Source organism: Beta vulgaris, chromosome 8, assembly GCF_026745355.1.
Source record: "Beta vulgaris subsp. vulgaris cultivar EL10 chromosome 8, EL10.2, whole genome shotgun sequence".
Classification (NCBI taxonomy): Eukaryota; Viridiplantae; Streptophyta; class Magnoliopsida; order Caryophyllales; family Amaranthaceae; genus Beta; species Beta vulgaris.
In genome coordinates, this window is record NC_079209.1 from 60937109 (window position 1) to 60958861 (window position 21753).

General features: G+C 36.7%; 2 protein-coding genes across 7 annotated transcripts; one reads left to right on the forward strand and one right to left on the reverse strand.

Moving 5' to 3' along the window:
* The first annotated feature begins 2154 nt into the window (after window positions 1-2154).
* LOC104902371 (18S rRNA (guanine-N(7))-methyltransferase RID2) lies at window positions 2155-7020 on the forward strand. The gene is made up of 9 exons (XM_010690126.4): window positions 2155-2363; window positions 3495-3570; window positions 4187-4270; window positions 4365-4420; window positions 5311-5367; window positions 5506-5555; window positions 5788-5940; window positions 6443-6578; window positions 6693-7020. The coding sequence occupies exons 1-9, from the start codon at window positions 2265-2267 to the stop codon at window positions 6855-6857; spliced, it is 876 nt and encodes a 291-aa protein (XP_010688428.1). The 5' UTR covers window positions 2155-2264; the 3' UTR covers window positions 6858-7020.
* A 3909-nt stretch (window positions 7021-10929) lies between these two features.
* Window positions 10930-20918, reverse strand: LOC104902372 (pumilio homolog 5). 6 transcript variants are annotated; one of them, XM_010690130.4, is made up of 11 exons: window positions 20472-20918; window positions 18748-19423; window positions 17386-18348; window positions 16964-17313; window positions 16734-16875; window positions 16537-16644; window positions 14000-14212; window positions 13808-13918; window positions 12424-12618; window positions 12041-12209; window positions 10930-11241 (listed from the first exon to the last, which is right to left on the reverse strand). In XM_010690130.4, the coding sequence occupies exons 2-11, from the start codon at window positions 19360-19362 to the stop codon at window positions 11219-11221; spliced, it is 2889 nt and encodes a 962-aa protein (XP_010688432.1). In that variant the 5' UTR covers window positions 19363-19423; window positions 20472-20918; the 3' UTR covers window positions 10930-11218. The 6 variants fall into 6 exon arrangements, with proteins under 6 accessions (XP_010688432.1, XP_010688433.1, XP_048490779.1 ...); XM_010690131.4 differs by having other exon boundaries at window positions 16964-17298; window positions 20472-20917; XM_048634822.2 differs by adding an exon at window positions 19539-19870 and having other exon boundaries at window positions 16964-18348; window positions 20472-20917.
* Window positions 20919-21753: the final 835 nt, after the last annotated feature.

Below are 21753 nucleotides of genomic sequence, written 5' to 3' on the forward strand. Positions count from 1 at the left end.
ATTAATTACGAAAGTTAAGGAGGTGATAATATATCCTTTAACACTTTACATAGTTGATTGATTATAATTTATATCTTACCAACTCAATTGATTTGATAAATTAACAATTAATCACATTGATCATATGTGCATAGTACATATCATCACCATGGCAAAAGTTGTAATAAAATGCAGAAAGAGGATCGGGCCCACTTAAAGAATACTCTATTAAAGAAACACAAATTTTTGGGTGTTACTGTTACATCATGATTTATAGTTTAACAATTACACAAATTATTGTTTCTTTTGTAAAAAAAACTCAATTGACATGAAATTAATGAAAAAAATGACATGAGATTCATGTTATTATTTGTATAGTTTATGTCATTCTTGGTGGGTCTATGTCATTATGCATGTTACACAATAAGTTATGGTGTAACGATTACACGTACACTTACATTTAAGACACACTCTTAAAGAAATGAGAAAGGGGGAGATTAACCCAAGGATCTCTTGGCATAGTGGTTAAGATTGAGGTGCTGTGAATGATAGGTCACAGATTTGATTCCCCCTCCCTTCTTTGTACGTTGTACTGCCTTCGTGGCTCATATGGATCGAAAAGAGAAAGAAAGGGGGAGACTAACAACTAGATTTAAGCATTTTGATGTCATTAATGTGATCATTTATCTAATACTCCCTCTGTTTTTTTTTATCATTCCTACTTTGACTTTGCACGTTTGCCAATGCACGATTTAAAACTTAAATATCTTTCATTATATATTAGTAAAAATTATAACGATTGAATTTTAATAAAGTACTAATTGAGACGAATCAAACAAGACCCCACATGACTATGTTTTTTCTTATAAATTGAGAACATTTGAGAAGATTCTCTATATGCATGAATAGTGTCAAGATTCTAAGTGAGAAAGATAAAAAAAAACAGAGGGAGTATTACATAAGAAAGACAAATATTATTTGCTTTACAATTTTTCGAATGTGAATGATGGGCTACAATTTTTCTTCCCCATGCATTTTGATAATTATTGTGATTTGAAAGTCAAATATACATATGGTGATTTCTCATTAACTACCGCATATGATTATATATTTAACATTATGTAATGGAGGGAGTATAAATGATTTTAAGGGACATAATTTGTTCTATGAGTTAAATTGAAAGAGGACAAAACAATTATATAGTGTCAAAGGAATGTATGAAAGGATATGACTATTTGGCTGAACTTTTATTGGCTAAATTTATGTTCCATGAATTCAGAAAAGGAATTTTTTGTAACTACACTATGTCACACTATCAACATCTGATATATTGTTAAGAAGTTTGTCACTTGGACATTTTCTATATAAACTTAAGACCTCAGGTAGAATCGATAGTTTCTAACACGATACAACAATACAATTGAAACTGACACAACACAAAGATAAAGTTATTGAGAGATAACACAAAACTAACACGATATAAACATAAAGTTATTGATCAATATGTCATATTATGTTATTATACTACAATTTATTTAGTTTTTTATATAATTTAAGCACAATTCGAAGTCGACACGAGACCAAATATAGAAGTGAAAGTTCGATGTACAGTTGGGATTTTATCCAAACAAAATTTGGATTCCAATATTACAATCCGAATCTAAACCAATTAGAACTTGTGTCTAATCTGATCCAATCTGAATCTTCAAACTCTAGATTGGATTCGATCGGAGAATTCGAAACTATTTTTATGAAATAAATTAGGCGCGATAAGTCGACAACAACAACATAACGTAACATAATACGTGAGTTTTAGTCCAACAACACACAACACGTTCAGTTCAACAACAAATAATACGTCAACAACATTTAAGCACCTGCTTTTTATTAAAATAAAATCAGTTAAACACTTAAATCCAATTCACAAATTTACATAATACAAGGCATATTACCTATTCGATTATATTGGTTTTCAGATCCAATTAACCATAATCCAACCCAATCTAGAAATCCAATTTTTTTTTTCAAAAAATCTCAATCGAAATTCAATTTTTTCAAAAAATCTCAAGCAAAATATAATTCGAACACAATTCAAATCGGACTCGAATTACTAATTCAGATTATATCGAATTGGATTTTGATTTTTATGCTAATAACTTCAAACCTAAGTGCTAACCAAATACTCCAAAAACCCAAAACCCTTCTTACGTTCCAAGTTTCCAACCTTATTTGCAGCGTTCAACACTTGCTTAGTTGCTTCTCTCTCTCTCCTCTTATACACAACCATGGCGGCAAGACCGGAGCTTTTAGCACCGCCGGAGATATTCTACGATCAATCTGAAGCTCGAAAGTACACTTCTTCTTCTAGAATCATCGATATTCAGGTCCAAAATTTTCCCTTTTTTCTTCCCCTTTTTTAATTTCAATTCTGAATAATATCTTTAATTTTTGCTGTAAATTTGATTCTGAATTGTGCCCTGTAACTTTTTTTTGTCAATCTTGAAAACCCATATGATATTTGTGCATGATTTTTGAGGTTTACTTTGTAAATTCCAATCAATTACCCTGATAGAAACTTTGTGTATTACTTTTGAAGGATAGTTCATGTTGCAAGATTGTAATTTGTGATGATTTCTGTCGCAGTTAGATGGTGTGAGTAATTTGGTTGCTGTGTAGTTGTTTGTTTCTGCTGCTGGTTGTGATTTTTTGATTGTTTGTTTTGTTTGTGGTGGAAATAAACAAGCTTTATTTGGTTTTTGGATGTGTGTTGGTTCAAATTGATGGAAGTTGGGTTTTGAATTAGAGTATTTACAGGCTCAAGTGAGGTTTTGTAACCCCCACAAAGCGATTGGCACGGGTCGAAGTAGTTTAGTAGGCTTACAAACTTTGCCTATAGTTGTTCCAAATAATGTTTATATAGTCTCTTAAGATTTCGGAACATCGTGGACTCAGTGCTGGAGTGGTTAGTTTGAGCATGGATGTTTTGAGCATGAATATTTGTGCTTCTTGTAACCTTTTAAGTCATCCTTATTTTGTAAAAATAGCGTGATTGTTCGATCAATTTGCAATACCTGGGAGAATGGAAATTGGGTTTTATATACTCGAGTATTTACAGGCTCAAGTGAGTTTTTGTACCCCCACAAAACGATTGGCATGGGGAAGAGTAGTTTAGTAGGCTTACAAAGTTTGCCTATAGTTGTTCCAAATAATGTTTGTATAGTCTCCCAAGATTCCGAAACATTGTGGACTCATCGCTGGTGTGGTTAGTTCAAACATGGGTATTTGAGCTTGTTATAGCCTTTTAAGTCATCCTTGTTTTGTAAGGATAGCTTGATTGTTCGATCAATTTGCAATACTTGGGAGAATGTTGCGACAATCATGGAGAATGGAGAAAATGTCATATAAAGAGCTGCAATTTTTGTTTCTTTGGACTTAATATTGTATGATGTTTGAGTAATTATAAATGTGGTTTTGCTCCTTCTCATATGCCCTAATTTTTGGACTATTTCCTATAGGCAAAGTTGTCTGAAAGAGCGTTGGAGTTGCTTGCCTTGCCTGATGATGGAGAACCCAGATTGCTCCTTGACATTGGTAGTACAACTTTCTCTTTAATTTCTTTGTCATTGTTTTGCCATTTTATTTTGTCATCGGCTTTTAAATTAACTATGGTTTTTTGATGTTATTAAGTTACATTTTCTTAAGCGGGAAGAAGCGCGTGATTTATGGAACTTATGGTTCTATTAATTCAGCTTGTATAAATTTACTCTAAAAGTGTTCTGTCTGTAACAGCAGAAGAGCATGGATACAATGTGTCCTTATAAACTTAAATTTTCAGTTCCTTGTGTTTTTTTGTATACTTGGAAATCTTGACTTTCTACAAAAAAGACATTTAGCTGGACCACTAATACCTTTTCTGTTTTTAACTGTAACAAGCTCGCAAAGATGTGTATTAATTCCATAGTTGTATATGGTGTGGTAAAGTTTAAATTATGGGTACATGTCTTATGAGTTATGACAATCAACTCAAAGAGTTCAATTTATGACGTCTAGATGCATGTAAATTATGATTTTCATACAGCTGGAAACCCTATCTACAATAGTTATCAAAAGGAAATTAGCTGCGTGGAGGGATCCTCATCTATGTCACACATGTTATACATGCTTGGCCTTGGTGAATTTATCTTTTTTTCTTTGTTCCCCTCTATAGGTTGCGGATCAGGGCTGAGTGGAGAGACACTGTCCGAGAATGGGCATCATTGGATTGGTTTAGATATTTCTGACGCTATGCTGGGTATCTCAATTATTTTAATGTTTTCTTTTAATCTTTGTAGTATAAACGCTGCTTGAACCCTTTTTTTGTTTACTTATTTTTACACTTATTTCAGATGTTGCATTGGAGCGGGAGGTTGAGGGTGATCTTCTACTTGCAGACATGGGACAGGTAGCTCTGTTATCCATAATGTCACTATTTTTTCTTCGTTTTTGGTAGAGAGACTAAGTTCTTTGGGGGGGGGGGGGTTTGTATATTTCAGTGTCATCATTACTTATCTTCCTGCTTGTAGATTCTGAATTGCTCTGGTACGTGGGCAAAAATACGTTTTATTTTAGACTAACCTTTTTTGTCCAACTTTATTGTGTTGTGTTATGCCGGTAAGTTTTACCTTAGAAGTGTTTTACATCCCCCACTTTCCTGTTATATGTTTTTGTTGCCATTCATGATCACAAAATAACATGACAAAGTGTGAAGACACCTGCAGCCTGATAAAATGAATCTGTGAAGACAGTAAGAGAACAAACTGGCACTGGAGAGCAAAGACGTTCTTGTAGGATCATATAGCTGGCCTAAGGGATCCCCCCCCCCCCCAAAAAAAAAAAGGAGGGTCATGGATGTAAGATGAAGAAGAAACATATGTCTTGATAATATGTGTATGTGAGGATACATCTATGGACAAAATTTCCTTTCATATCTTAGGCTTTTTGGGTGGTTAAGGGTTTTCGGTTTTTCCTTTGTTATTGCAATTAAATAATTGAAGTTTAGCAATCTTTTCTGTCAAAGATGAAACTACTATAAGTTAATTGAAGTTAACTTGTGTAGATGATGTGAATGGCGCTTTTAATGTGATGAGGTGTGTGGCATTTTGCGCTGAGAGTTGTAGTGGTGTAGGTTTATTGTCAAATTGACTAAAGCCGGTACTTGATGATGGATGCATACGTAAAGCCACATTCTTTGTTGGATTGCAAGAATGTGATATTCAGTTGAACACATTACTTGCAATAATGATTAATGTCTCCTATAATTTATACCATTTTTTAATATCTGGTTTGCTGCAGGGGCTAGGTCTTCGTCCTGGAGTTATTGATGGTGCAATCAGTATCTCTGCCGTCCAGGTTCTTGCCTGCATCATTTTATATTTTGTATCATTTTATTTGTTTTGGATTTCAGTGAAATCAGCTACGTACTCAGGTCCTCATTTGGAAGTTCTTAATTGAGCTTATCATTTTGTTTATGTTGTTTTGATCAAACAGTGGTTATGCAATGCAGACAAGTCCTCTCACGAGCCTCGACTGAGATTGAAGTATGGGTTATTGGCTTATTGCATCACAAACTGTTGTTTGAGTAGCTCCTTTGTTCTCCTGATTTATTAGTTCAGTTATTCAGTACGCACACCTGTTAGTAAGTTAATATAGCTCAAGAAGTTTTCTCCATAAGCCCTCATTAAATATAAAAATTTAACAACGCACAAGAAACAAGTTTTCCCATGGGCCCTCCTGCTTATGACCCATAAATTTATGATTTATTGGTTGCAGGGCTTTCTTTGGATCATTGTATAGGTCCCTCGCAAGAGGAGCTAGAGCAGTACTTCAGGTGTATCCCCAAAATACAGCTCAGCGGGAGCTGATCCTTGGTTTTGCAATGCGTGCTGGATTTGCTGGCGGTGTGGTAGTAGACTTTCCTCATAGGTAAATTATATATTGGCCGCAATTGTTTTGGTTCACCTGATTTCCATTTTCTTGCTAGTTTTTATCATTTGATTGTTGTAGACTCATAGCTTGGTAACCTGAAAATAAACCCAGTGCAATCGGACAAAAAAAACTGAAATTTTAAGGCGTGCTATCGTCATCTCACAAAAAAAGGTTCATGATAAACTTAGATAAGTTTTAATAAGTTCAGATAGTTGAGTTCAGATTAGTTCAGCAAAATAAGGTGAATAGAATGAAACCTTAGTCTCTGACCCTATCTTATCTATGCTGAGGCAGTGAGGCTGGACCAATGGCTGATTCTAAGGTGTAACATCACCTAAAACATACTTTCACGCTAATATTTTTGCTTTGCTTGATGTTGCATTTAATTAGCTGTTTTCTACTTTTTTATGTATGACTTGTAAATTCCGAGGGAAACAAAGGAACTTGAGCTTAAGAATTTCAATTTTAAGCTAATATAACACGTGTTTCCCTATGACAGTACAAAAAGTCGAAAAGAATACCTTGTTCTCACCTGTGGTCCACCGTCCTTAAGTTCTGCTACTCCGAAAGCCAAAGGCGAAGATGGTGTAAGTTGCTCTGATGATGAAAGTAGCGGAGACGAAGAAAACAAAACGGTGAGTTTGAAGTTTTTGTGCTCTTTTCATGTTCCTCAACCACTTGCCATAGGTAGTGCTCCTGTTTTGTTCAGTCAATAGTCTCATGCCAATTTTATGTTGCTATACATACAGGTTTCAGTTTCAGACAGGCATAGACCCAGGAAAAGGCAGAAGCTTGGAAAGAAAATTAAAGGGAGAGAATGGGTTCTGCAGAAAAAGGATCAGATGAGAAGGAAAGGCGCCACGGTTCCTGCAGATACTAAATATACTGCTCGTAAACGAAAGTCTCGTTTCTAAGCTATCTTCCAGTTCGAGCATTTATGGTGTAAAATTTTTTTATTTGAAGAATTCATGAAGTTAAGTTGTGGTAGATTAGAACAACAATGAGGGAACATAAATTTTATTTGTACACCCACATTTTTCACTAATATTATACAATTAGACTCTAAATTTTGTGCAATGTGCATTGGTGCAATATCATGTTTCTCCCTAGGAGGGGTAGTTCTGTAGCTGTATATAGAAGTATAGAACAAGGTCATCTCAAAACCATCAATAGGAGTATCTTTAGAACTTCAATCACAAGCTTTTACTACTATCATACAATAAATTTCACTCTTTTTCAAATGCGTAGAAAATACTTACGCTTTTTTTTTCAAGTAAGTTTATTATAGTAAAATAATATTTCCTTCTTTTGATTCAAGTCCTTAATATACCATCCAATTAAAGTAAATAAACTATATAATACAAGTAGTAATTTGTAATATATTCCCAATTGAGATGGGGTTTTTATAAGCGGAGCTTGTATACTTCATTTTTTCGGTTGAGGCATCCCACGACATTCGATGCACGGGATTCGAGGACGTGTAAAAGCGTGACTTATAGCCTTCAATTTTGACCGTTTTATGGCTCATCCGAGTCCGATCATATTTTTCACCTAAAACCTTCCTATGGGGTGCAACACGACTTATAATGCATTCATGGTGCTTTGCACCATCTGAATTGCCCCATAATGCCACAAAAGACCCATTTATTATTTTGTCGTGCACACCACAGAATGACCCCGAAACGGTCGTAAAAGTTGTTCTCATGTCCGTTCAAACTAGTGGAAGTCCTAAATATAACCATCCCATGTCCCCTCGAGGCATACCACGACATTCGGTGCACGGGTCCCGTGGACGTCTAAAATCGTGACTTATAGCCTTCGATTTTGAGCGTTTTAAGGATCCTCCGGACCCGTCATATTTTTCGATGAAAACCTTCCTCTGGGGTGCGGCACGGCTTAAAATACATCCCGGCTATTTCGCACCATCAGAATTGCCCCGGAATGCCATCAAACCACCCATTTATGATTTTGTGGTGCAACCTGGAATGACCCCGAAACAGTTGTAAAAATTGTTCTTATTCCCGTTCAAAGCAGTGGGAGTTCTTAATATAGCATCCCATGTCCACTCGAGCCATTCCACGACATTTGATGCACCAGTCCTGTGGACGTCTAAAATCGAGACTTATAATTTTCAATTTTGACCGGTTTAGGGCTCCTCCGGGACCCGTCATATTTTTCGCCGAAAACCCTCCTATAGGGTGCGGCACGACTTATATTGCATCCCGGGTGCTTCACACCATCTGAATTGCCTCAAAATGCCACCAAATGACTATAAGTCACGCTTTTAGACGTCCACGGGACTCGTGCACCGAATGTCGTGAGATGCCTCGAGGAGACATAGGATGATATATTTAGGACTCCCACTATTTTGAAAGGGTATGAGAACAACTTTTATGACGGTTTCGAGGTTATTCCGTGGCTGCACGACAAAATATTAAATGGTTCGTTTGGTGGCATTATGGGCAGTTCAGATGGTGCAAAGCACCCGAGATGCATTATAAGTCGTGTCGCACCCCATAGGAAGGTTTTTGGCGAAAAATATGACCGGGTCCGGAGGAGCCCTAAAACAGTCAAAATTGAAGTCTATAAGTCACGTTTTTACAACGGGAAATGTGCATCGAATGTCGTGGGATGGATTGAGGGGATATGAGATGGTATATTAAGAACTCCTACGGCTTTGTACGGCCATAAGAACAACTTTTACGATCATTTCGGGCCATTCTGTGGCTGCAACACAAAATCATAAATGGGTGGTTTTATAGCATTTTGGGGCAATTCTGATGGTGCGAAGTACCCGAGGTGCATTATAAGTCGTGCCGCACCCCATAGGAAGGTTTTCGACGAAAAATATGACCGGGTCCGGAGGATCCCTAAAACGTTCAAAATTGAAGGCTATAAGTCACGATTTTAGACGTCCACGGGCCCCGTACACCCAATGTCGTGGGATGCCTCGAGGGACATGGGATGGTATATTTAGGACTCCTACTGGTTTGAACGGGAATGAGAACAACTTTTACGACCGTTTCGGGTCATTCCGTGGCTGCACGAGAAAATTAGAAATGGGTTGTTTGGTGGCATTCTGGGACAATTCAGATGGTGCAAAGCACCAGGGATGCATTATAAATCGTGTCGCACCCCATAGGAAGGTTTACAACGAAAAATAAGACTTGAGACGGAGGAGCCCTAAAACTGTCAAAATTGAAGGCTATAAGTCACGCTATTAGACGTCCCCAGGACCCGTGTACCAAATGTTGTGGTATGCCTCGAGGGGACATTGAAATATTGAATGGTATATTAAGGACTTCCATGACTTTGAACGGGCATAAGAGCAACTTTTACGACCATTTCGGGGTCATTTCGCGGGTGCACGCTAAAATAATAAATGGGTCGTTTGGTGGCATTCTGGGACAATTCAGATGGTGCGAAGCGCCTGGGATGCATTATAAGTTGTGACGCACCCCATTGGACGGTTTTCGACGAAAAATATGATCAGGCCCCGGATGAGCCCTAAAACGTTCAAAATTGAAGGCTATAAGTCACGCTTTTAGACGTCCACGGGACCCGTGCACCAAATGTCGTGGGATGGCTCAAGGGGACATGAAATGGTATATTAAGAACTCCCACGGCTTTGAACGGGCATAAGAACAAATTTAAAGTCCGTTTCGGGGCTATTTTGTGGCTGCATCACAAAATCATAAATGGGTAGTTTGATGGCATTCTGAGACATTTCAAATGGTGTGAAGCACCCAGGATGCATTATAAGCCGTGCCGCACCCCATAGGAAGGTTTTCGGTGAAAAACATGACCGGGCCCGAATGAACCCTAAAACGATCAAAATTGAAGGTTATAAGTCACGTTTTTAGACGTCAACGGGACCCGTGCATAGAATGTCGTGGGATGGATCCGGAGGACATGGGATGGTACATTAAGAACTCCCACGACTTTGAACGGGCATAAGAACAACTTTTACAACCGTTTCGGGACCATTCTATGGCTGCACCATAAAATCATAAATGGGCGGTTTGATGGCATTCTGAGAGAGTTCAGATGGTGCGAAGCACCCGATATGCATTATAAGTCGTGCCACACCAAATGGGTCATCGGCATTGAGCAACGCATAACCTTTTTTTTCTATCTTCATCAATGTATCTCTTACTTGTACTCATTCAATTGAAGGTATTGATCCAATAATCCAATAACATTCTCTTTATACACTTACAAAATTTTAATTCACAATTAACAAATCTTATAAATTCGAATACCAAGTCAAATATAAAGTTATCAGAACAGAGAAAGTATCCTTGGACATTTCACATTTGGTATATGAAACATGAAATCATGAATCTGTCCTGAAACATGTACATACTAAACAGTAAACACCCTAAGAGTTCATGCATGTTTCTCCTTCTCATGAGAATTCATCCTAGAAACCCCAAATACAATATCACTTGTCGATTTTCATTCACGCACTACCACTAGGTTCTACCTTAGGAATGCAATGGGAGTTACTTCACTGAAGGGTGGAGTGAAGAGTTTCGAACTCGTATTCGGCTTGTGGGAGGTAGTGAAAATTTTCCATTGACATGTCCTTTCTCTTCATTGTAAAAACGTAATTATACATATCTCGATTCATAGGCTACTGACACAATCCCGACATAACTTTACCAAATAAACTAGTTGACATTGCACTTTCTAATTTGTGCTCGAACGAGTATATAATTCTAAAGGGAGATTTGTTGTACTGTTTAACAATAACTTGCTGCGTGCTTCACACGTAAATTCGGAGAGACCAATCAGACCCACAAACAGCTCTCTTTAAATCTCCCCATGGAACTCTACTCTTATGACTTATTGTCAATCATGATAATCTCATCCTCCTATCATAACTCACTAGCCAAATCATACATGTGCTCAAATGACAGCAAGATTTTATTTGTGAACTATCTAATGTGACAACTGAGACATACTACTGTAAAAAAGAGAAGATTACAAGAAAAAAAGAAATGAGCTATTCCAATAGTTGATTGAATGTTCTTTAACCAAGCCCAGATGATTATCAGCTCCTGTAACTACACAAATTCTGTTGTATACACAAATTTACTAAACTTTACAGCATCCACCCTAAGAAGTTCTATGTAGAAGCGCTCGGGGAATGATAGAAGTACAATAAGCTGTCAGATGATATCTCGTCTTTCTCCAAATGTAAAAACCATCTTCTCGAGATCATTTCGTGCTTTGAAGGTGCTAACTCTTAGCCAGTTTGTTCCACAACCAATCAGGATCCTTGTGCTTGAAATTCTGCAACTCCAGCAGAAAGTTGCAATAGAAATATGTAAGTTAGAAATACTCAAGTGAACAAATATTCAATCCATGCATGTTTATGAAGATGCAAAGTAGAGTACACAATTTGGGTAACTAGGTCTTGTTTATTTTTAGTTTCGGGCTAGTCATGAGATATATCAAAAAATATAAACCATATAGGATAATTGCATGCATAAAAAAAATGATCATATTGGACCGGGTTCGATTGATTTCATGTTCGTGTCGTGTCAGTTCCCATTGTGTGGTCGTGTGACGTTAATCTCTATGGAAAAGTCAAAACCCACTCCATCTGAATATGCACTCATTACCCTGATCTCTTAATAGAATGAAGGATATTACGTGATACTTTTCTGGATAGCTTCAGAGTGTATGAAACTTCTTTTTGCCAGAGAGAGAGCAGAAATAAGAATATGAAATAAAAGATAGATAAATATAACATGAGCTTTCAGGTGATAAGGGATCACTGACCAGAGCAATGACAGTCACGGCTTTGAACTTAGACCATTTATAAATCTTCGCACATGTAAACTATAATAGAATAATAATGATGAAAGTACTTTGTAAGACGAATCAATGGTATAATTTTATTACTTTCATCTCAACATATTATGAGGGATATTAGCAGTCAAAGTAAAATTTCGGTAATTGTGTGTGCCTTCCAACAAACATCCTATGCAGATTTTAACACAGCCTAGATACAAGTATTTAGCACTCACCCAAGAAGTGCAAATTAAAAATGTCGCATAATGGTTAATTATAAAGTTAGGAAACAGACCTCCAAACAGCTGCTCGAAACGAGCCACAATATGCTTTCCGTAGGTGTATTTCTTCAATGCATTGAGATGCACTCTGATACGACCGAGAAGCAGATCTCGTTGATTTTCTGTACACTTCTCAAGAATCTTCTGGACCACATAATTAGCATATTGGTCCTTCATCATTACCTGTGAAAAGTTTCGTATAAAGCAAAGAGGTTTAATCAAATTATACTCTACAATGATGAAGGATTTATCTGCCATATATTAATCTCACTGTGATCAAATTTCTTTCTACTGCTGCATTGCTGCTTACATAACCATTATCTAATTTGCCTTAGCAATGAGGGCAGCTGCACAGCAAAGAAACATATAATGAATTTACAGTTCTTAATAAACTTACCAACAAGTTATCGTTTCCCTCATTTTGCCCAATGACTTCACTAATCAAGAGTTCCCTCGAAGCAGCATCACCATAATCGAGGCATTTCTCAACAACATTTGATGCAAACTTATGCTGGCTCATTTTTATAACCTGACCAGATAAATTTTTTATGATTTGGCTCCGCTCTTGAGGCTTTCCCCTCTCCAGAACATGCTGCAAGAACACAATTTAGATAAATCATATGAAGTAGGAAATACATTTTTTTACAGTCTCAGGGGAAAAATACTAGCAAATAACCATGAACTTCTAAAACCACAATCAAATGGAGTACTGATGAGGAAGGAGTTTAATTACAGCAAGGTGCAATCTTATATGCATTGATAGCAAAACCTTAAACCTTTCAGAATATTAGACATACATATTGTTGATACATTTTGCCTACCACAGATAATTCACTACCGACATCGTCATGAATGTGATATACGCTCCATCCATTGCAACTTGTCATTTATTTTTGAAATTCTTCGTTTCAATTCAAATTCCAGGAAATTTAGTATGCACAGATAGTTCTCCATGAATCACTTTTTGTTTTTCATTAAATCCCAACCCCCAGGTCTCTCTCGCTACTCTTCTCTAAAATACTGTGGAAACCAGGCAATATCAGTTATAAATTCTTTGATCGCATCTCCTAACATGAGAAACACCTATTTTCCATTTTTAGTATATTTCAGCAACTCATAATAATACAGCATCATTTCACGTGTGGACTTCTTCACCTACACAGAAAGTCTCTTCAAGTGTGCCATGTGCAACTAGACTATTACGTGTTGATACTGAGTGAATTTTGAATCTCTACCTAGTCCAAATCATCGAAGTTTCTAGTCCTTTCAAAAGGGCAAAATTTTTGGTGCAAGAAGGGATTAATCTATATCAAATTGACTTGCATCTGCTTCCTCTAATTTTGTTTCTTCCTGGCCTCATCAGCTCAAAACACCTACAAATATTCCAGGCCTCAGAAGCCCTGCACAGGAAAATGTCCAAGGCAGCTATACAGGTTGCAGCACCGAGCACCATGACAATCAGGATCTGTAACAATCAACTCCTTGTACACTATATTATAGGTCTTCATTTGTGTTAAGATCGTCTGACAAAGACCTGGCTAGTTCACTGTTCTTACTCTCAATGTCTAGATTGGAGAAATAATGCCTATCTTTTCATCATCAAAACAAAAGTAAATCCCTCCCCAGAGACAATGAACTCCATTCTTCGTATTCTCATCACTAATGACAATGTTTTTTAGAGTGCCTTATCCTGTTAATATATAGGCTAAAAAAAACATTTCATATGATATGTTGGAAAGAAGGTGCGGTGGGATCAATAGGTTGGAGGACGGAGAACCAACCTGGGTAACATAATTGCCATACTGGTCTTGGGCAAGGGTACAAACAGAATCCAGTATCTCATCCACGATAAATTGACTCTGCAACTCATCTGTACAATGCTCCAGGACTCTCTATCATAAGAATTCAACATCAGAAATGTCAATAAGAAATAAGGAGATTATATTGGTTGCAATACCCAGAACGTATATCACCTGTATAACCCGACACCCATAAGGATGCATTGACAAACTAGCAACTTGACCACGAAAAGCTGAAATAATGAAACCAATTCTTTCTGATGGAACACATTCAATACACTTTTGAATTACATGATTTCCATTCTGATCACGGACACATCTCATGACATGTCCATCCAACTCACGAACAAGTTCAATCTTCTGATCAACCTCAATAACATCAAGAGCCTGGAATAAATATTTAAAGCAATATCAATCCAACCATCTATATAAATGGGTAACTTTTCAAGAGCACAGAGAGCACCACAAGTTCATGCTATGTCATATAATATGATCGATACCTCTTAATATTAATAGATAATTAGGATTTTGGATGAACACAAATAAACGTATGTTTCCAAACCACAAGAAATTATCGGATTATATTAACTAACAGTAACTTTAGCTATATAATTCGAAAAATTACATGTTTGGTTACCAACTTACCATTGGATTCAGCAAGAAATATACTTAATAAATAAGACCATTTGTAGTATAGATTCATTACATTATCATACGCATACCTCTTATTCTTTACAGAATTATTTTTAGCCGATGCATTGCGACATCAAACAAGAAAATAACAAATGGAAGTGTTGACTTTCTAACTTCCATATGCTGATTGCATGTAAATACATCAAGGAAAACTATCTACTTCTAAAACATTAGCGTTCGCCCATCCCCACTCAGGTTTGGTAGCTAGTTAAAACCATATTCTGAATCATATCACACCACCAGATATACTCTGACAAGAATTTGTAAATCTTATGTTTCACAAGAGAACATCCTACATAATTTTACGCTGATGACTCAAATGGTGCAGGATAATAATACACAGGTTTAGTATTACTGATGCAATGGCAAAGTTGGAAACTAGGTTCCATATAGCCTTATTGCCAATATGTCGTTCTCTAGTAAACCCATGAACTGAAAAACAGAAGAATGGCCCTACCGTCCTCATGTCCTTAAAAAGTTGGTGGTGCCCAGTTTCTCCATTAAAATACCCATACTTTTTCCTTAACAAATTTTTTTATTCAAAACGTAGTGGTCTCCCACTTTCTCTCTCTACCTTTCTTATCCCCACTTTCTCTATCTAGCATCTAAATTGAAACGGAGGAAGTATATAATAAGTAAATGCAAAGTAGAATTTTGGCAGAAAACAAAACACAGTCCATTACAGATGAGAATGGCAATTATCAGATGGTTAAAAATAATGACTATTAATGAACTCCAACGCATAAAGCATTACAGAGGTAAACAGAAATTATCACAAGAATGAAAATATAGAGCTTGATGGCTACAAAGAAAGAAGACAGCCAATTCAGATGGTCAGCACATTTCTCCACCTTTAATGTGGGAAAAATCAAGATAGATCCTACCTTTAACTCGCATTGTCATGAATCTCGTAGAAAATAAGAGTTATCATATCTTCTTGCGACTTGCAAGGTAAAGGCAACTAAGAACCAGAGAAAGCTCTTGTTTCATTGTAAAAAGTAATAGCAGAACCGGCTACTGATTGCAGAGCAAAAAGCAATACATAATTGAAGGGAAAACCTCCAAACACATCCATCATACAGTACATTACAGGCTGTACAATATTAAAGACAACAACTCCATTAAGACACATGCCGGAAGTTTGTACATATTTGTCAGGAGTTGAATTTAACCAAGGACCAACCAACTATCAATTTCTATTCTTAATGCCCACATAGTATATCCTTTTTATGGACCAAAAGGTTAAGAGGAACTTTACACAGAAACAGTAATACACATGAGAATATCAATCATTTCAAATGATTTAAATCAAGGCAGAATAGCATACAGAAAGCTTTGTCAAGGCACAATGATCTATAGGGAAAGGGTCCCTAGCTCCTTAATAAGCCAAAAATAATAAATCTACCATGATAAGAAAGAGAAGACCTGATATGACCCACTCACTGCCTCGGCAAACCACCAAGTACAAACTTAGGAAGTGATCTGTTAAAACTCAAGGGTTTAGCCAAATATCATTGGACATAAACTAGATTTCCGCATACCATTGCATAAAAATTTTGAAAGGAACAACACCCAGCCAGCTACTTAAAAATGTCTAATTCTGCCTGAAAAGAATAAGAGATATCAGCCAGTTCACCTCATAAACTTATAACAAACCAATCATACAACATTGCTGCTCACTTGGTTTTGTGTGACACAAGTACAGATTAGTATTCAGAGATCTCTGATGTTAACATCATTCCATTTAACATTCACAGGTCAGTCATTTTTTGAAACCAGGAGATTTTCGGAAGAATACCCATAACAGATCAAAGGACGAACATATGAGAAGTGATAGCCAATCACGATAGAAAGTCAGAAACAATTGAAATTGTAGTACACAAAAACATAATCTGAAATGCATATACAGCAAGAAAAGAAAAACACCAAATGAAACAGTGGTAGATACAGACAGATGCACAAAAAGAATCGGTCCTCATAAATGTAAATACTGCATGAAGATCATTTTAGGCATATACCTTTTGGATGACACGACAACCATACATCTGCAGGCTCAGTGGCAAGATCTCACCTGCAAGTGCCTTAGCTAGGTCCCTCCTCTGATCAGGGGTTCCATACTCAAAGAACTGCAATATATTGAAGGTAAAGTATTATATTGATGCATACAAAACAAGCAAATTTCCTTAGTGCAATGAAAAAAGGTAACAACTACTACCTTTTGAATAACATAATTTCCAAAAACATCCGTCATCAATTTGGAAGCATGAGGGAGAACTTCTTGAAACACAGATGCCTTGTCCTCAATGCTACAATTTTCTAGTTTTTGTTGAATAAATCGACTCCCGTGTTGATCAACACTGAAAGAGGAGTACAAAATCACTTTTATCCTTTAAAAGGTGTTAAAATAATATTGAATTGACAGATTGCATACTGCAATGAACTTGCCTGAATTCAACCACATGACCTACAATATCAGATAACTCAAACCTTCTACCTTTACCAGATTTTAGCTCTTCAAGGAAGGAGTAAGGCTTTTGATAATTTAAGTTATCAAAACCTCTTTGACCTTGCCAACCAGTATAAAAACTCCCACTTCTACCAGAATTTGGAGAACTCACATCACTTCTTCCTCCAGGAAGACTAGTACCGGCAATTGGAGATCCAGGCAAAACGGGGCTGGCAAGAGATGAGTTTGGAATAGGCATGAAGAAACCCATATTAGCTGAGCTCCCAGCATAATCTGTACCCATAATTTGCTCCCTTCTCTGACTTATATTACTCTGTCCACCAAATCCCTGATGTTGAGGTCTATGATCAAGTGAAACAGATGAAAAATCAGGTCCAGACTTGGGACTAAAAGCACTCACCTGGTTCCCAACAACACCCCCTCGCAATGCCAAAGGATCAAGCTGACCAGGAACGTTGTATAGATCAGCGAAAGACTGGTGAAATTGAAGACGGGGATCCACAAAAGGCTGTGCAAATCCAAGTTGTCCATAAAACTGCTTTAGATGCTGCAAGTCAACTGCTTGTGAATTGCTTCCCCATGACCCAGAAACTTGGATATTAACGTCAGAGCCAACAGAAGCACCATCAAAGGCTAAAGGGACAGCACTAGGTGAGGGATATCCAGCCATAAAAGGAGGAATAACACTTGCATTGTAAGGATATCCACCCATGCCATACTGTGAAGGATATATTACTCCAGGTGGTTGTGCAGCAGTATAATATGGACTTGCCGAATGCATATATGTAGCGGCTGCAGTAGCATAAAGTGGAGGAGTAAATCCGGATGAGTGAAGAACAGGTTGAACTTCCGTTGAGGAAAACTTCCCACCATGCAAAAATTGGTTTGCAACACCATATGAGTTGTTTATTCCTTGAGAAACTATTTGAGGCATAGAGCCTTGAAACTGAAAGGTACCACTCTGGTGCATTTGTTGTTGCAATAAACTGGTTTGGAGGTTGTTCTGCCTTTCACTTCGACCTCCATGGCTTTCTAAGTGTGGTGTGCCAGATATTTTCAGAGCCCTAATCCCTGTTTGCAAGTTAGCTACTTCTGCATCACCACTAACCGAAGTCTTGTTTTCTGGAAGTAAAACTATATGATCTTCATTTTGAATGGATGACAATGACACTTGTCTAGAATCATAAGATAATGATCTCAATACAGGGCTTGCTGATGCTTTACCATCTGCAGAGATACCGGACGCTTCTGCTGTTGATGAACTTGTTAACTCTCCATGCAAGGAAGGGTTATTAGCATTAATGTTCTTAGCTCCGTCACCTGCTGCTCCAGTTGCAGGTGACGACATACATGTAAGTTCGTCCTGAAATATTTTTTTCCACTTCAAAAGATTAGTTGGAGAATGGAGATAGATGAACACAATACTAATAGAATATTTTGTTGAGGAAGTGATCTGAGAACCTAAAGTCATATATTAGGAAAGTATTAAACAGCAAACACATACACTCACAGCTGCAACTTATGCAACAAGCAAACAGTCTATTATCCCAAATTAGTAGTACGAAATTGTCACAGGTTTGAAATAAGATCTGATAATAGGCCAGAAATTCATATTCTCTCAAGTCGAATTACAACTCATCTAACAAACTAAGAAACGTGGAACATCTTGCAAGACGGAACATCTCAATTAAAAGTTAGACCAAAGATCATGTTACTCCATCTTAAACAGTGAAGACTGAAGAGTCAAAAACAAGAAGTACACCTTTGCGAGATCTGAGATAATTCTAGTTTCGCCAGTTGATGAGGATGATTCATGTCCTGACAACACAACAGAGTTCCTGTCTCTGACATCATCAGAAGACTTCTGTGGTGACCTATCATCCTCAGACTCCTCCTCATGTGTTGGGAGGACGCCACGAGATAAACGCAAGAAGTTATCACTGCTGCCTCTAAAAGAAGTCAATCCCACTTTATTGCCGACATGACTGGATGCCAAATGTTGATCAAAACCAGAGGCAGGAGAGTAATGAAACTGGGGATCGACACTGGAAGAGTAATTCGAACCAAGAGATGAATAAGAAACCAGCAGCCCTGTAGGCCCTCTGGAATCTTTGTCATAATTTAGATTTGCCAAATTAGCACTAAGACCTGAGTTTTGCATGAGACTTTCTATGGCTGCAAAGGAGCCTTCCATGTTTGGGGGTGCACTACCACTTCGATTGGGAACAGCAATCCTCCCACCGCAGTATTTGTGACCCTTAACAAGTAAAGCCTCTTCATCCAAAGCCATCTTAGTTGAAGAAAAATTTGCACCCTCCTTGCGAGAGGCCCATTGTCCACGTGCCTCAAGCATCCTAATAGGACTCTCAGTTGCCATCCTATCCAAAAGAATAATTTATTCTCTCCAAGAATACCAATAACTGAATATATTCATGTTCCTGCAAAACAGACAAAATGTTCGACAAAGATGAACAACATGTTTGTTTGGTTCATATTTATTTGGCTCCAAAATGGGGGAGAAGAACAAGATAGAGAAGGCAGGATGCTCAGTACCCAAAAGAAATGATATAGGCTCAACTAATCAGCTGGTTCCACTCCCTACGATATTCATTTACCACTGTCGCATAGATTCCCTCCATTCAGAAGCCCAAAAGTAATTGTGGACTCAAACCCTCACCTCCCCTCTATAAATAACATAACTCATGCTTTGCTCAAAGCACACAAATCACTTCTACAATCCCAAGATTTATTTCTTTCCCGATTAAACAACATGCTATATTTAGAATGGACATTTCTTTTAGGTAATCCTAGTATAGAAAGGACCCAAAAGATTCAGTTTCTAAACAAGGGTTTTGTCATATACTAAAGATTGAACTCTCTGGTCACTGAAAACCAAATAAAATGTGTTAGTTGAGACTCAATGTAGAAATTTGGCAACAAACCAAAAGGATTGCGAAGTCGAACTTTGGATAAAAGCATAAAAGCTACAAAATTGATAAGGGGAAACATTTAAACAAGTATATTATCATTGGCCACAAAAGAAAAGAATGAGAGAGAAATTACCCAAATAAATAAGTAAGCCAATAAATACACCAGGAGAAAATTTATATCACTCTTACCTCAAAATTTCTATTTCAAAGCTAAAGTCACCAACTTTTCTACTCCCCTCCCAAACCCCTAATTTTTCCCTTCAAAAACCAACCAAACAGAGCATCAAACTCATTCAACAATCATAAAAATCGACTAAAACAGAGTTTAACCAACTACCCACTTCAACTTCAGTGACCCAACAATCATTTCTAAGCAAATATTCCAAAAACAACAGCAAAAAACACATAATTTTTCATTCTGAACAAACAAAAAAAGGTCAAACAGAAGCAGAGCATAAAAACAAGCAAAACCCTAAACACAAATCAAAGCATCAATAATTTAAAACCCATAAACCAAAAAAAAAAACCATAACCTAAAATGATTAAAGAAACTCACCAAAGTAAAACCCAGATGTTCAAAGTTCACCAAAACCCTAGAAACCCCCCTTCCTCTGTAGTTTTTTTCCTGATGAAATGTGAAGAAGAAGTCCACTGAGAGAGAGAGAGTGTGAACTAGAGAGAGAAAAATATAAAATCAATAATTGGGCACCTAAAGTCTAAGAAAGAGCATTAATTTAACTTCATTTATATTTATATAAAGAACTATGAACAACTATAAACTAAACAAAAAACAAGGGTCCCCCAAAAATGGGAAAACAGACTAAATTTCAAGACAAGTTTTTTTTTTTTCCCCAATAAAAGTACCCAAGAAAAACAAAAAAAAAAGGGAGAAGATGAAGATTGAAGGGATAAATCTAGAATTTTTAGTAGTACTGTTTTCTGTTTGGTGTATTTCTGGGCATAAAAAGACAAGACAAAGTAAAGGGTATATAGCTAACTTAGAAAATTGGCATCAAATGTTGAAAGGATAGTGCATATGAGTATGAAATATGCAGGACACGTACTGTTGAATCTTTATCACACTTCTTTAGTTCTTTAGAAATGATTTTTATAATTGTTATTTTGATTTCTACTTTATCTTGTTTGTTTTTCTTTAATAATGAGTAGTTATATGTGAATATTATGTGATTAGTGCCAAAATCTAGGGGGCCAAATGTCCTATTTTGTCCTTGGATGTGGATAGTGTTTTTGGACTTTGGTCAAGGGAAGCTAAATGTCCATTCTTGTTCTTAGATTTGCTGACATATATTTTTGGAACTAATACTATGAAATGTAAAATAATAGATAGATGAATAATAATTTGAGTTTATTTAATGAATTAATATTTTATTTATTTTTAATAATTATTTTTATTATTTTATTTGGATACTAACAAGTAAGAGATTAGTTCCAGAATGTAAGAAAGAGGTTGAAAAAAGTGGATTTTGTTTGGTTTCTTCTCATATTCCCAGCAAGGATAGTAGTTTGAAATGTATTAATATCTTGTGAATTTGGGTTTGGTTAAGCTGAATATTTATGCAAGTGTGGTATATTATGTAAAAATATCTGGTGGGGTCATAAGAAAATTAGCAAGTTTTTACTAGATTTAAGTTATCAATCTTAATAAAATAATTTCAAATTACCTAATTTTAATTATAAAAATATTCATATTTCAATTGACCTCGTAGTGGTGAGGTGGCTCCATTATAATATAGTTGGTTTAAGCGCAACATTGGAAAGACATGGGATAACTCGTTGGCCATAGAGGATGAAGTGGAAGTACTGGTAAAAATGGCAGA

Bases quoted from the DNA above. Each gene is read 5' to 3' on its own strand.
- LOC104902371 (XM_010690126.4), top strand. From the start codon at position 2,265: ATGGCGGCAAGACCGGAGCTTTTAGCACCGCCGGAGATATTCTACGAT. The intron at 3,571-4,186 runs GTAGTACAACTT...TCCCCTCTATAG, and splicing joins CAGATTGCTCCTTGACATTG to GTTGCGGATCAGGGCTGAGT. The intron at 4,271-4,364 runs GTATCTCAATTA...CACTTATTTCAG, and splicing joins TATTTCTGACGCTATGCTGG to ATGTTGCATTGGAGCGGGAG.
- LOC104902372 (XM_048634822.2), bottom strand. From the start codon at position 19,362: ATGGCAACTGAGAGTCCTATTAGGATGCTTGAGGCACGTGGACAATGG. The intron at 14,213-16,536 runs GTATATGCCTAA...TATTTATTCCAG, and splicing joins GTTGTCGTGTCATCCAAAAG to GCTCTTGATGTTATTGAGGT. The intron at 12,619-13,807 runs GTTGGTTCTCCG...GTGTTCTTGCAG, and splicing joins ATGGCAATTATGTTACCCAG to CATGTTCTGGAGAGGGGAAA.